General features: G+C 34.5%; 1 protein-coding gene across 1 annotated transcript; it reads right to left on the bottom strand.

Annotated features, from left to right (window-relative positions):
- Positions 1–4,821: 4,821 nt before the first annotated feature.
- Positions 4,822–10,635, bottom strand: LOC121425165 (protein DPCD-like). The gene is made up of 6 exons (XM_041621167.1): positions 10,540–10,635; positions 9,541–9,621; positions 9,086–9,210; positions 7,485–7,618; positions 5,641–5,743; positions 4,822–4,926 (listed from the first exon to the last, which is right to left on the bottom strand). Exons 1-6 carry the CDS (start codon positions 10,604–10,606, stop codon positions 4,822–4,824), a joined length of 615 nt encoding a protein of 204 aa, XP_041477101.1. The 5' UTR covers positions 10,607–10,635.
- Positions 10,636–14,259: the final 3,624 nt, after the last annotated feature.

Here is a 14,259-nt window from a genome sequence, read left to right as displayed (position 1 = left end):
GTACCCTGTAATAATCACAATTGAACTGATGCACTACACATTGATTGATAATTCAAAAAAAAATATTGCAACAAAACCTTTTTTTGCATTAAAACTATTTTTTTGAATTAACCTAGGATTATTAATTCATATTATTGTGATATAAGTATCTTTCAGTTCAACTTCAAATTGGCCTTGAAGTATAGCCCATTCATAGGCTGTTTTCCTGTGTATAGGCTTTTTGTGATTAATCAAATTGTGCTTGTGAAAGCGCCGTGGTGTAGTGGTTCTGACTCTCGCCTTGTAATCAGAGGGTCGTGTGTTCGAATTCCACCATGGCCTAGCATCCTTTGGCAAGGCGTCAAGCCACAATTTGCCACTCTCCACCAAGGTGTTTAATGGGTACCCGTTAGGATGCGAAAGCCTACATGTACGTAGTATGCCTAAAAATTGAGTCTTGGAACTCTTGTTGGAATGCTCCCCAGGGAGTTGAGAAGGTGCATGCGTTGTATGCGGGAATGCAAGGATCCGATGACCGGGTTAATGCTACATCTGTAAAGTGCTTAGAAACGTCATTCCGATGTATCAAGTGCTATATAAATGCGGAATATTATTAAAATTATTACTTTGCAAATTATTGTTATTACGCATCCATCAAAGAAAGGATTGCAATGCTTTAAAAGAAATTTTTGTTTTCTTACTGTGATGTACTCTAATTTCAGCAGCCCTTTAAAAAGGCTTTGTGATAATAATACTACTCTTGTTTTTGTATATATATACATGTAGTGCAAATTACAATGAAGTCTCTTAGTACTGAAATAGACATGCAAAACAGTTTTTTAAAAAATCAATTCTTTTTCTGAACTTGTTCAATTTATTACAGCAAAACATATGAAATAGCCCCATTGTCACTTTGGACCAAAAAAGAGCAAATAGTTTACCATTGGTCACATATAAAGTAGTAATATCAAATGCAGGTTTTGAGACATTTTGTTTTGTGTATACTGCAGCAAGTGTGTAAGGCAACTATAAAACTAAAAGAGTCCCTCTTGTTCAAAACTTATATACCATGTTATTTTATCACTTATGGGTTTAAACTATATCATCATACATGTATGCTTTAAACTTTTGTTTTAAAATGCATCATTGTTTAAAATGACTGGACAATATTGTCTTTTTAGCAACTATTAAATTTTTTTCTCTGACATTTCTTAAATATGTTCATGCGGGATCAACTTATTATTGACTCCTTGTTCACCCATCCACGATTATGTACCCAAAAGTGTGTGTATCATATTAGCTTTGTAAGTACCATTTTCCCTTCTTTTCCGTTTCATCTAAATACAAGGTAACTAACATTTCAAATTCCTTAGAAAATAAGGAAGTTTTTTCTTCATCAACAATTGATAGTGTTAAGTTCATATCTTAAATAGTTCACAGATGGAATCTAAGTTATAAACATCATTCCACCTGTGTGTAGTATATGAAATCCAATGTACATGTATCACATTTTACTGTAGAGATGGCTCACTATTAAAACAGAAGTTGTTTAAGTGATTTGACAAAGGAAGACGTAAACAAAGAATTGCAATAGCTATATCTATTTAATGAAATGTATCACAGTGATTTATTATCACTGATATAGTCTTATTCTGAATTAAAAACTTCAATCTACATTGTTTTAGCATACTGTATGAATTATTTAATTCTTACCAATTTGTTTCAAGGGTTAGGTTGATTCACCATTTGTGTTTACCATTTGAACAGCATTTGTCTCTCTGTATTATGCAATGCAATGGAAATGACTACAGAAAAATCTGACAATTTGGCTAATAAATTCAAAAGTACATGTAGATTCTGCAATGAAAACCTGAAAATTGTTATGAACTATTTATTGTGAATGATTATTGTAATGAATACTGTGTATGTTTATGTGTTGTCCTAGTTGCATTCAACAATATTACACTAGGTATATGAAAATACATAATTTTTAATGATTACTCAACTGACATATTTCCTTGATACACATTAGTGTAAAATTGTCAATATATGGAATATTGTAAAATAGTATTAGTAACATTTTGTGATTACAAGTCAATTGTTTTTCTTGAGAGTTTGCATTGATTGTATGAATTACAATGGATGAATCATTTCAAAGTGATTTTTTATTAAAAGAATGACAAATTAAAATGAATTATTGTGTATACTGTTATTATTCATTGGGTGGAAACTTTGTAATGGGTTGAATTATGTATATAAAGCAAACTACCATTGAGCAATTAGTGATTGATATTACCGTAACGTTTAATCTCAATCAAACATATATTTCTGGGATGGACTTGGCCTTTTAATAATGGTTCCAATTTGAGGATATACCTACCCTATCCCAAATAATCTTTTAACAGTCAAAAGACGTAGTTCTTTTACTAAACACATGGAAAAATAACTAACATTAAAAAATAATCAGCTATCTACAGTAGAGTCAAATATTTTATTTAGAATCAAGAAATATATGTACATATTGACAGATAAGATTCAATGTCTTCATAATTGATATACATACAAACTTCAATAAATACTTATCAGTAATACAGTTCTCTGATCAGTATAAACTCTGAACTTTCAGGTGGGGAAAGCATAATAGTCATTGAGCACTGGACTTTCGATTCAAATTACTCCCACCTCATCTCCCCTCTTTTTTTTTTTTCCGGGGGGGGGGGACTTTGGGCATATCATATATACTGAATGCCAGTATACTCATTAGAAAGGGAAATATTTTCTGAACACAGTTAATTGGAAACTCTGGAAGTGGTTTTACAGAGTGGTGAATCGATGGTCAGTTCATACCTCTGTCGTATCAAGTAATTTGGAAAAAGAGTCCTGGTTTATGATCCACATAGTCATAGAAATCTTCTGATTAAGGCTATGGTCACACCCCCCCCCAATTAGCCAGCTCGGCGACCGAGCATCGAGTTTTTAGCCAATTTCGCCCAAGCACCGAGCAGCAGCCAGGCACCACTGGTTTTTGGGGCATCGCTCCAGACTGTTGAGCAATGACCAGCCGGTCACCGGCCGCTCAGAGATTGGCCGATGATCTCGCAGAGAATTCAAGATTGGCGATTACTTAAAAATAAGGAATAAAAAATGGAATTGACGGGTTAAATTTTTAATATGATTACATACGGAGCATGAGCACCAGAGCAAAATGATATTGTTGGTGTGGACTTCTAAATACATACATTTATATACATGGGTTATCACTCTATGTTGAGCTTTTGATTTAAAAGGGTATTTAGAATCTTTCTCAACTCTTACATGTGAATACACAAGTGTGGTTGACTCTGTGGTCTAAATATTGTGTACATTAATTGGCAACTCCAAAAATGTACGGAGTCAGGTGATTATAACAAATTCTGAAATTCATATTGGCTTTGTACATGGAGCACCTGATTCATGTAGCCAATAGGTTAACCAACAGTGTACATGTACATGTATGAGAAACCATTCAATGTACTCACACCATTCAGCTTCACAATACCCTGCATTAACAAGTCCCTCGGATAGGATTTACAGACATCAATCCCATGGCTCACTGTCCACACTATCTTCAAGGTTTGGTAAAACAATCGAAATCACATAACTGATATATACCGAAATGAATCTCTATTCTGGCATTTGTTTAATGAAATTTAAAAATAGCAAATGTTCTTTATTATACAATTCAAGTATTACAAGGCGTACAAAATAATAGGTTTGCATTCACAGAATGTCATAACTACTTCTCAAGGAACTGCTTGTTTAAGGTTTCACTGATAGGCATCTATCGACTCTACATTGATGCCTTTGCTCACAAACATGTACCAATAAAACTTTTGAAATCCTTAATTCTGCAATCGCTTACAACAATCAAAACAAACAAGTTATCACCGACATGGTCCCTTGTGAAGGTCAACACAATAATCCTTTCATAATGAATGTTCTCATTGAAAGGGTACTTTTCTCACAGGAAGTCAACATGCTCCTAATAGACATACCTTGATGATAAATACTCATTTTTTTCTTAAAATATTGGTATAAAGTCTGATAGCTGATTGATAATTATTGGTAAACAGAAATGTTAGAGGCAAAGAGAAAATTCCTTTCCCTTGAAGTTCCTTATATTGTGGAATTAAGCTGATAAATAATTCTTGTGTACTGGGCATATACAGTAAGACTTAAATTGAAATGTTGAATTATGGGTAAAGTAAACAGGTGGTAGGTATTTCAGGAAGCTATTTTATTTAGGTTACGAACAATTTTACTAAAGACTGATGATCCTTTTTTTGAGGTAAATGATACACACCAGATTTTTCATTGATGCTGATTTTAAAGGAGAACATTTGGGACAAGATAGGTTGTGTGAAAACAGAATAATCAAAGAAACAGATCAACAAAAGTTTGAGAAAAATCGGACAAATAATGAGAAAGTTATGAGTATTTGAATATTGCGATCACTAATGCTATGGAGATCCTCACATTGGCAATGTGACAAAGATGTGACACAAGCCTACTTGTTCCAAAGGTTTCATTCCCATTTAAATAGTTCCCAAAAGGATCACCGGTTGTCCGTAAATTTGTTTATAACTTACAGCTTTCTGGAACACCCACCAGGACAGATTGAGCCGGTCAGACTCAAGATGGCACTATTCAAGGTGAAGTTGGCATAAGATAAGAGCCTACCAGATTGTTGTGATCCAGGTGTTAGCTTGGTGCACACTCCGTTGTGATCCAGGTGTTAGCTTGGTGCACACTCCGTTGTGATCCAGGTGTTAGCTTGGTGCACACTCCGTTGTGATCCAGGTGTTAGCTTGGTGCACACTCCATGTCACCTTCTTTGCTGTTCTTTGTCTTCTGTATCTCTGTGATAACTTGTTTCTCTAATGCTAGGATCTCAGCTGGCTTCTTGTACTGTTGATCATACAAATACAATAATCCAATAATATAGTTACTATTTACTCAATCACATTGTATCATCCACACAAATTACATTGCATTCAACTTTTTATATGTTTATATTCGGGTGTATTGTACAATCAATAGTCATATGATGTGTTTAGAAAGAGATTATAGAAAATATGACACTCTTATCTAGGCCTACTCTCAACCCATGGAAGGAGTGAATGCTCTCAACAATAATAGGTCACTTAGCCAAGGAAATTATGGAGAACTGAGCACTGTATATGGTGCATACATGTGCTACATTGTATGTAAATACCAGTTATTATTTTATAAATATCTGTAGGGCCTTTCAGCAGTGCACTAGAAATGCCTATTTGGTCTGCATGATTTACCTGTGCATTATTTGTGCATATTGCATGATGCAACAGAATTTCCCAAATTTCTAATATTTTTACATACAAAATTTGCTGTGCAATATCATGCTATATTGCAAGTTCTTATGGAAAATGACCATTAAGGATAACAATCATATCCAATGGCTTTTCCTCATGTGCTTATGGGATGCTAGAAATATAGCACACCTCAGGGCAAATATTCCACTCATCTCTGATTCATGCAATATTCCCTCACTCGTGGAATATCTCTGGTACTAGTATCCCATTCTGAGTTACCCATTGTAATATATCTTTAGTTCTCAGCCCTTATTTAGAGTTTAGTACTTACTGTGATGATGAGAGTATTATTACTATGAGCCATAGTGAAGCATGACTGTTGAAGAGAAAGACCAGCTCGCTCCATATCTGGGATGACAAACTTCTTGTAGTACCTGCAGGTACAAAATATAAGTTCAGAAATTAATTTTTCTTTGATGCAACCTGATTATTTGAAGAATTAATAAGATGATGAAAACATATGAATATTAGTGTACCAAAGGATTTATAAGAAAAAATACATAGTATTCAAATTCAAATAAGCATTAGCACCCACATGATTATAAAGACCCAAATATATTCATCCCTTGGATTCATGGCTGCGTCTTACAAAGAGTTACGATTGATCCGATCAATCGCAAATATGGATAGCCAGCAACATCAACATGCATGTTTGTTCAAAATAATTTCTAGCTTTGATGTATATTCATGCATTCATTGTTTTCTTAAAAATTCACTGCGCTTCTCTTTGCATAAAAAGGACATTGTGCAAATTTTTCGTAGAAAAAAATTATGACACCGATGGATTTCCATAGGGTTACGATTGATCACATCAATCTTTAACTCTTTGTAAGATGGGGGGGGGGTGGCCCTGGATTCCCATTGATACTTAGTTATGGACCACCTATCTAAAGAAGAATTGTACATATTTTCTGGTTCACAGCCAGAACCAGTATACCACATACAGCACCAGCTCAAGACCCAAGCTACAGACAGGGTACCAGGTGGGTGTTTCACAAAACTGTGTGTGAAGTTACGCATGACTTTTTTGCATGACTGGAACGTGTTCTGGGGAGCGTTTCATGAAAGGACTTGTCGGACGTTTTATCCGACAAGTCCCATTTTATTCGACAGTTACTATAGTAATAGTGCCTCTCAGCCAATCAGAATCAAGGAAAGATGTCAGATCTGACAACTTGTCGGACAAAAATGTTGATGAAACGGTCCCCTGTAGTACAAAAACAGCTGCACAGGGATATATCATATAGCATAAAAAAGGGTTACCAGTCGCATGTAAACTCATTCTTGGTTCGTAACACAAAGATTAGCAATTGATTGTACGCTTGATTTGTACATTGTAGTCAATGCAATCAATCGTAGAAAAATGTTCTACAATCATTGCTAAGTTTTGTGTTACGGGCCCCGTAACTTACAATTAGCTTTATGAAACAACCACCTGGATCCTTACACAGGGTGCAAGATTTTGATGTGTAGTTCTATATAACATATAGCTACATGTACCAAAAAATTACTGATCTCTAGCTATTTTTTCAACATTCATATCACAGTATTTGCCAAGAAATGTAACATTTACAGCATACTTCCAAGAAATCAACGTCACTAAAGACTGTATTTACTTTACATTTTTTTAAAACCAAATTCACAATATATTTCTGTTTTGTGAAAGTGTACATGTATGTAAAGACTATCCTAATGAACATGATCCTATGGCAATAGATTTGCTGTGTGTTAGAGCTCCTTGAAGTTCCCTTATATTCATTTGCATGCGAACGTTGCAAAATTTTTACAAATACATGATTCGAAACAACAAGTCATCTCCTTCATCTTCGTACCAGCAAAGCGTAGCGACAGCTATAATTCTTCAGTAACATCTACAAAATAACCATCATTTTCATTGGTGCAATGAGGAAAGAAAACTTCAAGGAAAAACTTGAAAAACATTATCACTTGGGAATTCAGTGTGTAACAAGTGAAACTTTTGCTTACTAGAACCAGGTAGTCTCTGTAAAAGGTCTATGGGAAATTTCAGAATTCAGTACTAGTATTCAACAAGTTCAGTTTCCTTCCTTAAATTAGACACCAGTCATTTCATCATTGTGAATTAGAGGAGCTTACTTTTTATTTGATGTCCTGATAATACAGCATTTGCTGTCTTGGTCCACTGATAGACTGTAGGTCTCAATAGGGTATGGAAGGTTTCGTATCCTCCACTGGAATGCCTGTCGAGTATCCTTCCTTGTACAGATGGGCTGGGGGAAAACGGAAAAAAGTATCATTCAAAGACTCTAGTTTCATGTTGTGGTTTATCTATGGATAGCTTAATGTGTTGCATGCTTGAAATGCAGAGGTTGAATTTGTCAGCACATTTGACACTAAGTCATATATAACTTCACAAAGCAATGCAAGACTTTACAAAGGACTTGATAACATATAATTTGCATCAGCTAGAGTTTGAATGTGATCTTGTGATTCAAATTATTGCTGCTAAAAAGTATTTGACCAGAAAGGTAATTGATTTTCAGAAATAAAAAATTATACATGAGTTTATGAATGACTGGTAATAGGTTGACATTCCCTAATTTCCCTCTAATTTAAAAGTCAAGTCCACCCCCCAAAAGTTGATTATAAAAAAGGGAAAAATCAAACAACATAACACAGAAAATTTCATCAAAATCGGACATAAAATAAGAAACAGTTATATGCACATATGCAAATGAGGAAACGGATGATCCGATGACGTCATCCACTCACTATATCGTTTGTATTTTATTAAATGAAACATGAAATTTTCTAATTTTCTCCTCATTAACAAGTGAAACAATTAATTCCTCCCTGAGCATGTGGAATTGGCATTGTTTAATACTATATGGTTTGGTCAAGTTGGTCCTTATTGTAAAATCTGTAGAAAACGAAATATTGTATAATTCAAACAATAAAAAACAAAAGAAGTAGTAAGTGAGGGACATCATCGACTGTCTCATTTTCATGTCACTGAGTTGTACATAAACCTGTTTTGTGAAAAATAAGTGAAAAATTTAAAATGTCGTAACTTTCTTATTTTACACCCGATTTTGATAAAATTTTCAGTGTAGGCTTGTTTGATTGTTCTCTCCTTATTCAACTAAATGCTTTTCTAGGGTGGACTTGGCCTTTAATATACCAGAATGGAATTCTACTAACCCCAATCAAATTTTGACATATAATAATTTTTGCATTGAATTGCTACATAACAATCATAACTTTAATCTACAGAGACCATATTTCAACCAAAAAGAAAAATGTCTAGAATACAATGTTCACGTCTTTTGTAGAAATGTGTAACTTCTGTAGAGCTTTATAAAACAACCCCGTTTTTCGTTTGTCTTGCTATTGACTAGCTTCACAAACTCCAACAAAATATTTGAAATTCCTTGATTAGAATTGTTAAGATTATTATTATTATTAATTTATTTGGCAGAATATCAAACAAGTCAAATGCAATGATAATAAATAATTGTTACAATAATAAAGTAACACAAAAATAATCAAACACTGGATTCACCTGGATGAGCTGCCAGGCTTTGGGCAAAGTTAACCAAATAACTATAGTCCACGGACCCCCCCCCCCCCTTATGACCCATATCCCATCCAGGTGAATCCACTGTAGTATTTTCATGTGAAATAAACATAGCATAAAATTACATATGATAAAAAAAGATATTTTTATCATCACTTACATTTGAGCTACTTTCCATGAGGAAATCTGCCTCTCCACTTGAAGCTGGTTGCCTGAACTGCTCTCCAACTTCAATCTCCCATTTCCCTTCTCTTCCAAGTACATTCTTACTTCTCCATTTACGCACTGCAAGAATACAAACCAGAAAATAAATTCAATTCACTGGATTTACAATGCAACATATTACTTCCTGACAAAGCTGTCTTTTCCTAAAATGTATTCCGTAAAGATATAAGGAGTCGAACGATATGTCTATTAAAAAAAAGCATATAAAACCAGTTGAATACTGAATTCTTTATAATTTCCATAGACACGGACCACTCATTTCCAGTAGGCAATGGGTTAAGATATCATTGTATCACCAATGTGCAAAGTAAAGGGTCACTATCCTGGCAATCAAGTTGCTACATGTATGTCTGGTTCAAAAAGGAAACCATAACATACTTTGTCCCTTACCTAGCAAGTCATTTGTTTTTATGTCATATTCTTCCACAAGTTCTCTTCCATCGGGGAGAATAAAATGAATCTTTCTTCTTCCTGTGAATAAACAAAAAAACATAAATAGAACATTACCGGGCAGCTCATGACTGAAAATAACCACCTTTTAATGAGAAATGAATTACATTGCATTAAACAAATAATATGGCTTTTGTGGCAGATTCAAGGGGGGGGGGGCAGCCAGCCCTTGCTCCTCCCTTTTAAGAAGCAAAAATACAATTTGTAATGTAAAAATGCTGTTAAAAAGAAGTGTGCCCCCCCCCTTTGAAAGTGAAAATCTTTTTTTTTTCAATTTTGTTTAATTTTTTTGGTGATGCAATAAGCCAAGGCAATAGCTAGGCCTATCCTTAATTTTTTTTGTCAAATTTTTCCTTGAAAAAATGTGCCCCTCCTTTTGGAAAAATCCTGGATCCACCCCTGTACTGATCATACTGCTCCTCATTCCTTGCCTTATGAGGTGTATGAGTTACGTCCAAGCTCTTTTTAATTCAGTCAAACAGTTAAAAAGTCTCAATCATTCAGCCATAACGATTAACAATAACAATTAACATACCGGTACTGTATTCTCATTTTAAAGCTCAAATAAAGCAACATCAATGACTTTAAAAAGAATTAGATGTACTCAAAGCACGACAAAGTTTAAGGGGGGCAGTTTAAGGTAAGACTTCTATGACTCCCTTAAAATAATTTGTATACTATTGTGAATTGCGCGTGCTAACTCAGGCTTAGCTTCGAACGGCACGAACGCAAATGCAACGCAGCCACTCCGGCCATTGTTGGGGGTAGTCCAACATAGTCCCATACGCTACATATTCCGTAAGTAGATCACTCAGCATAATTCGCTAAATTTGTTCAGTTGACAGTATCATATTTACATAATCCATACATTACAGGATTACAGATACACATGCCAAGTAATGTCATTAATGAATTCGGGAATAAAGACAATGAATTCACCATCCTGAATTAATGCTGTTTTCCTCGATTTCTTGAGTGTTTCTAACCACGCTTTTGGAGAAGCCATCGTAGCAACAGCAAGCTAACGTCAACGTTACGTTAGCGGTCGGGATTTTGTGAATTCGGGGGGGGGGGGGGGTGAAGGAAAATTGGGAAGGATAAACCGTACCGGTGGGGCGGGCTTCTCTTATTCTGATTATAAATCTGCTTCACCATACCAAAATATTAATATCATATAGCTGGAGGTGCCTTAATTATATTTTGATGTAGAATATGATTTTTTTTATTTCATAGTCATGGAAAATGGTATACTGTATCATGTTCTATAAAAACAAAAACAGTCCGAATTCTTAAAAGAGGGCCTAATATTGCAGTTGTTTACAAAACACGAACATTTCTATTTTCTACCTCTGATTAAGAAGTTCTAATTTCTAAACCTAGCTACAATCTTGCCATTGCATCCAAAACAATGTAGCACCACCAACACATTTTGGCGCATTAGATGGCCTATTTTCTGACCTAATTGTAAAACTAACTTGTCTTTTGAGTCACATTATGATAATGTTTATGGAATGCAGGCATTTTAAAGCGTGTGGAAGATGCCAATGTTCCTTCAAATGTAACATGAATAACAGTGGAATTGCCCTTATGAGATTTTAAAATTTCGCCTAACTTCACAAAACAGTGTTACACAATTCTAGTTAGCATGCCATTGGGAAACCGATGACATCTTTATTATGCAAATTTTGAGGTATCTTAACTTTTCCTCATTGTCGTGGATTATAATGTATTTTGAAAATACGAAAAACAATTTCCAAATTTTACATCTGATACTGATAAAATTTGAAATACTATGCTTACAAATTCATTTTTCTCTATTAAAATCCACTTCTTGTTGGCAAACTTGATCTTGGCAATCCCTATAAACTTTATCATGGAGCATTTTGGCCAATATTTGAACTTGAGTCTTGAGTCTACATTATGTTAGGTATAGTGATGACTAATTGCATGCATTGTAAGTAATCCCTGTACTAATAATGAATCCGATTTATTATGTAGGCTCCATCGCGCTAGGCAAAATTTCATTTTGTTTTTGGAGATCTGGGAGTATATGAACAGTTATTTATTTATTTATTTATTCAATTAATTAATTAATTATTTATTTATTTCATTACATTTTCAGGCAAGAAAGCATGACATCAATAGAAAAAACTAAAAAAAGAAATGTAAAATTGAGCACAGCCAATGCCTGGGGATCACCTGAAAGAATTGAAAACTCTGTCGAGAGGTTCTTTACATTGGCTGGTGCCAACATGGAATGACACAAAATAACACTAAATTCAAACATGTAATTACAATACTTCAATATAAATTAATCTTAATCGTAATATGAAAAAACCCCAAGGTTATCGAATTTATATACTCTAAGAAAGAATGCAGATTGGGTCAAATCAGCAATTGTCATTTATCCTAAGTTTATTTCGGGTAGGTGTAAAAAGAACGGAAAATCCCAGGAATATATTGCAATCTAACTTAATAGAATCGACGATGAGTGAATTGACTAATATAGCTCAAATAAAAGTATAAGCCAATAATTATGACCTCTTTTTAATGTGTTTAAATGTCAAAGATTATCATTGTATAGTATCGTCTTTATTTTAATTTTGCCCCTTTTCATATTTCCTTTGTTTACGTGCTATCTTCACTGCCAGCTTGTCATCATTATTTGGTTGTTAATTTTTAGTTGATTTATTATTCTTTAATTTATATATTCATTTATCAATCTATATATGCATTTATCTATTTCTATCTCACTTAAAATCCATTAGTGATCACTTTTGTCTGTGTAACAACTTACCTCGGTGCATGAATTATCTGTTGTAATCGATCGATGATTACATTTTGTAATATTTCGTCACCATTTTAAATGAAATATTTTGAATAATTTTATCGATTTGCTCTTCTCCTCTCAATAATCTCTACAATTTGAAAAAAAAACATCATATGCAATGCAAAAAGAAAGCATAGAATGCAAAATAAAACCACTAAACTTTTCTTAAAATACTACTTAACACAATTTCATACAAAATTGCCAATTTTCGGCGCGCCATTGTGCATGAACACTTCATGCGAGCAGCGCGCAGAACCATTTTTTCAGTTGGACATTTTCTCACCTTTGTCGCCCTCTCCCCCACCCGAAACATCGATGACTCTGTTACGGCACATTTTGGTAAATTCCCGGGGTAAATTGCACCTTTGTGTAAATTACTATGTAAAGTCACGCTTTAGTAATTTACCAAAATGTGCCGTAATATAGGGGCGTCGATCCATTTTTCAGATGGGGGGGGGCAAAATCATGAGTCATAAATCAACATTACAAAGGCGCTCGATCGCACAAACAAACTTATCTCTCTCACACACACCCTACCTCACACATATACTACCCCTGACTTTGCTACCAAAATTTGCATGCACATCACGTTATTACTGCTTATTTTGCTAACAAAAAATCCCGTCAGGCATAGGTGCACTATCGGCACATTTTGGTATAAAATTTCCTTCAGCAAAATGTGCAGTTACCAAAATGTGCCGTATCATAGTTACACATTTTGTAATTTACCAAAAATTATTGTGCCGTACACACTACCCAGCTTCTCGATTTTCTCTTCCTTGCAAAATATATTTGAATTAAACAATATTACCTATCAGAACCATTTACCAATTCATATACAAATATGAAAATGCAAACGACATTAAATGTATAAAAGCAAGGTTAATTGGTAATTCGTAAACAAAATTCATTAACTTGTACACCCAATAACACATCCGACTCCAGTTCAACGCAAGTATGCACACTCGCGAATTTCCATTCATTTATTAAAGAAAGCCTCAACATCCACCGTAGTTTTCCTCTTTACGAACGCATGATCTGATGAAAAATGACGTCACCACGACGGCGACACCAGTCAGTATCTACTTCAGTTTAGCTCGGGCAAACATTATTGAGGTGGAAAGGAACAAACTATTACTAAACCGATGTTTTCCCTACCTTTCATTCATGCTTTCCATGTTTACACTCCTCTAGGACTTATCTGCACCGCTTTCTAAGGAGTGGTGTTTGCCCCCGTTACCCTGTACAGAGGATCATGATGAAAGTCAAAGAAAACACCGTTTTCAGTTCTCTCTGATCGCAAAGATTAGCGGTATCTGATAAGATTGCGGGAAGTTCAGATGTACGTGATATCATCGACGTCTGTTGACACGGCAATGTGGACAAGATTATGTTTGACCTTACCAGAATCGTCGGACAAGTTTAATTCAAGCCATCGGAGAAGTTCAAGTTCTCAGTTCTTTTTCTCATTAGGTTATCATAATCAATATGTCAGTGACTTTGACATGTTTGAAGCGTATCAATTCTATATGATACACTTCTGCTTTCTATTCATTATGATCATGTTTTATTTTTCCAATACTATGGTTGAGCAAAAACGTGTACAAAGTTATATTCCCCAGTCCAGTGGAATAAGCAGTATGATTTCTGGTAATTAATTTTGCCGGTTGTATCTACACTTTATTTCACTAGGCCTTATGAGATGTATGATGAGAACAAGAGCAATTATGAAAGAATAACATTTCAAACTTCTTCATTGGTATTTAGTAGATTTTATGAAGCAAACGGCAACCATTAATTTTATTCAAATCTTTATTTTCTTAAAATCT

This window comes from Lytechinus variegatus, chromosome 12, assembly GCF_018143015.1.
Source record: "Lytechinus variegatus isolate NC3 chromosome 12, Lvar_3.0, whole genome shotgun sequence".
Taxonomy (NCBI): Eukaryota; Metazoa; Echinodermata; class Echinoidea; order Temnopleuroida; family Toxopneustidae; genus Lytechinus; species Lytechinus variegatus.
The sequence above is the reverse complement of the archived record's forward strand: the minus strand, read 5'-3'. Positions and strand labels throughout refer to the sequence as shown.

Excerpts from the sequence above, each read along its gene's own strand:
- LOC121425165 (XM_041621167.1), bottom strand. The coding sequence starts at position 10,606 with ATGGCTTCTCCAAAAGCGTGGTTAGAAACACTCAAGAAATCGAGGAAA. Across the intron at positions 9,622-10,539 it reads AACAGCATTAATTCAGGATG|GAAGAAGAAAGATTCATTTT; the intron begins GTGAATTCATTG and ends GTTTATTCACAG. Across the intron at positions 4,927-5,640 it reads ATAATACTCTCATCATCACA|TACAAGAAGCCAGCTGAGAT; the intron begins GTAAGTACTAAA and ends TATGATCAACAG.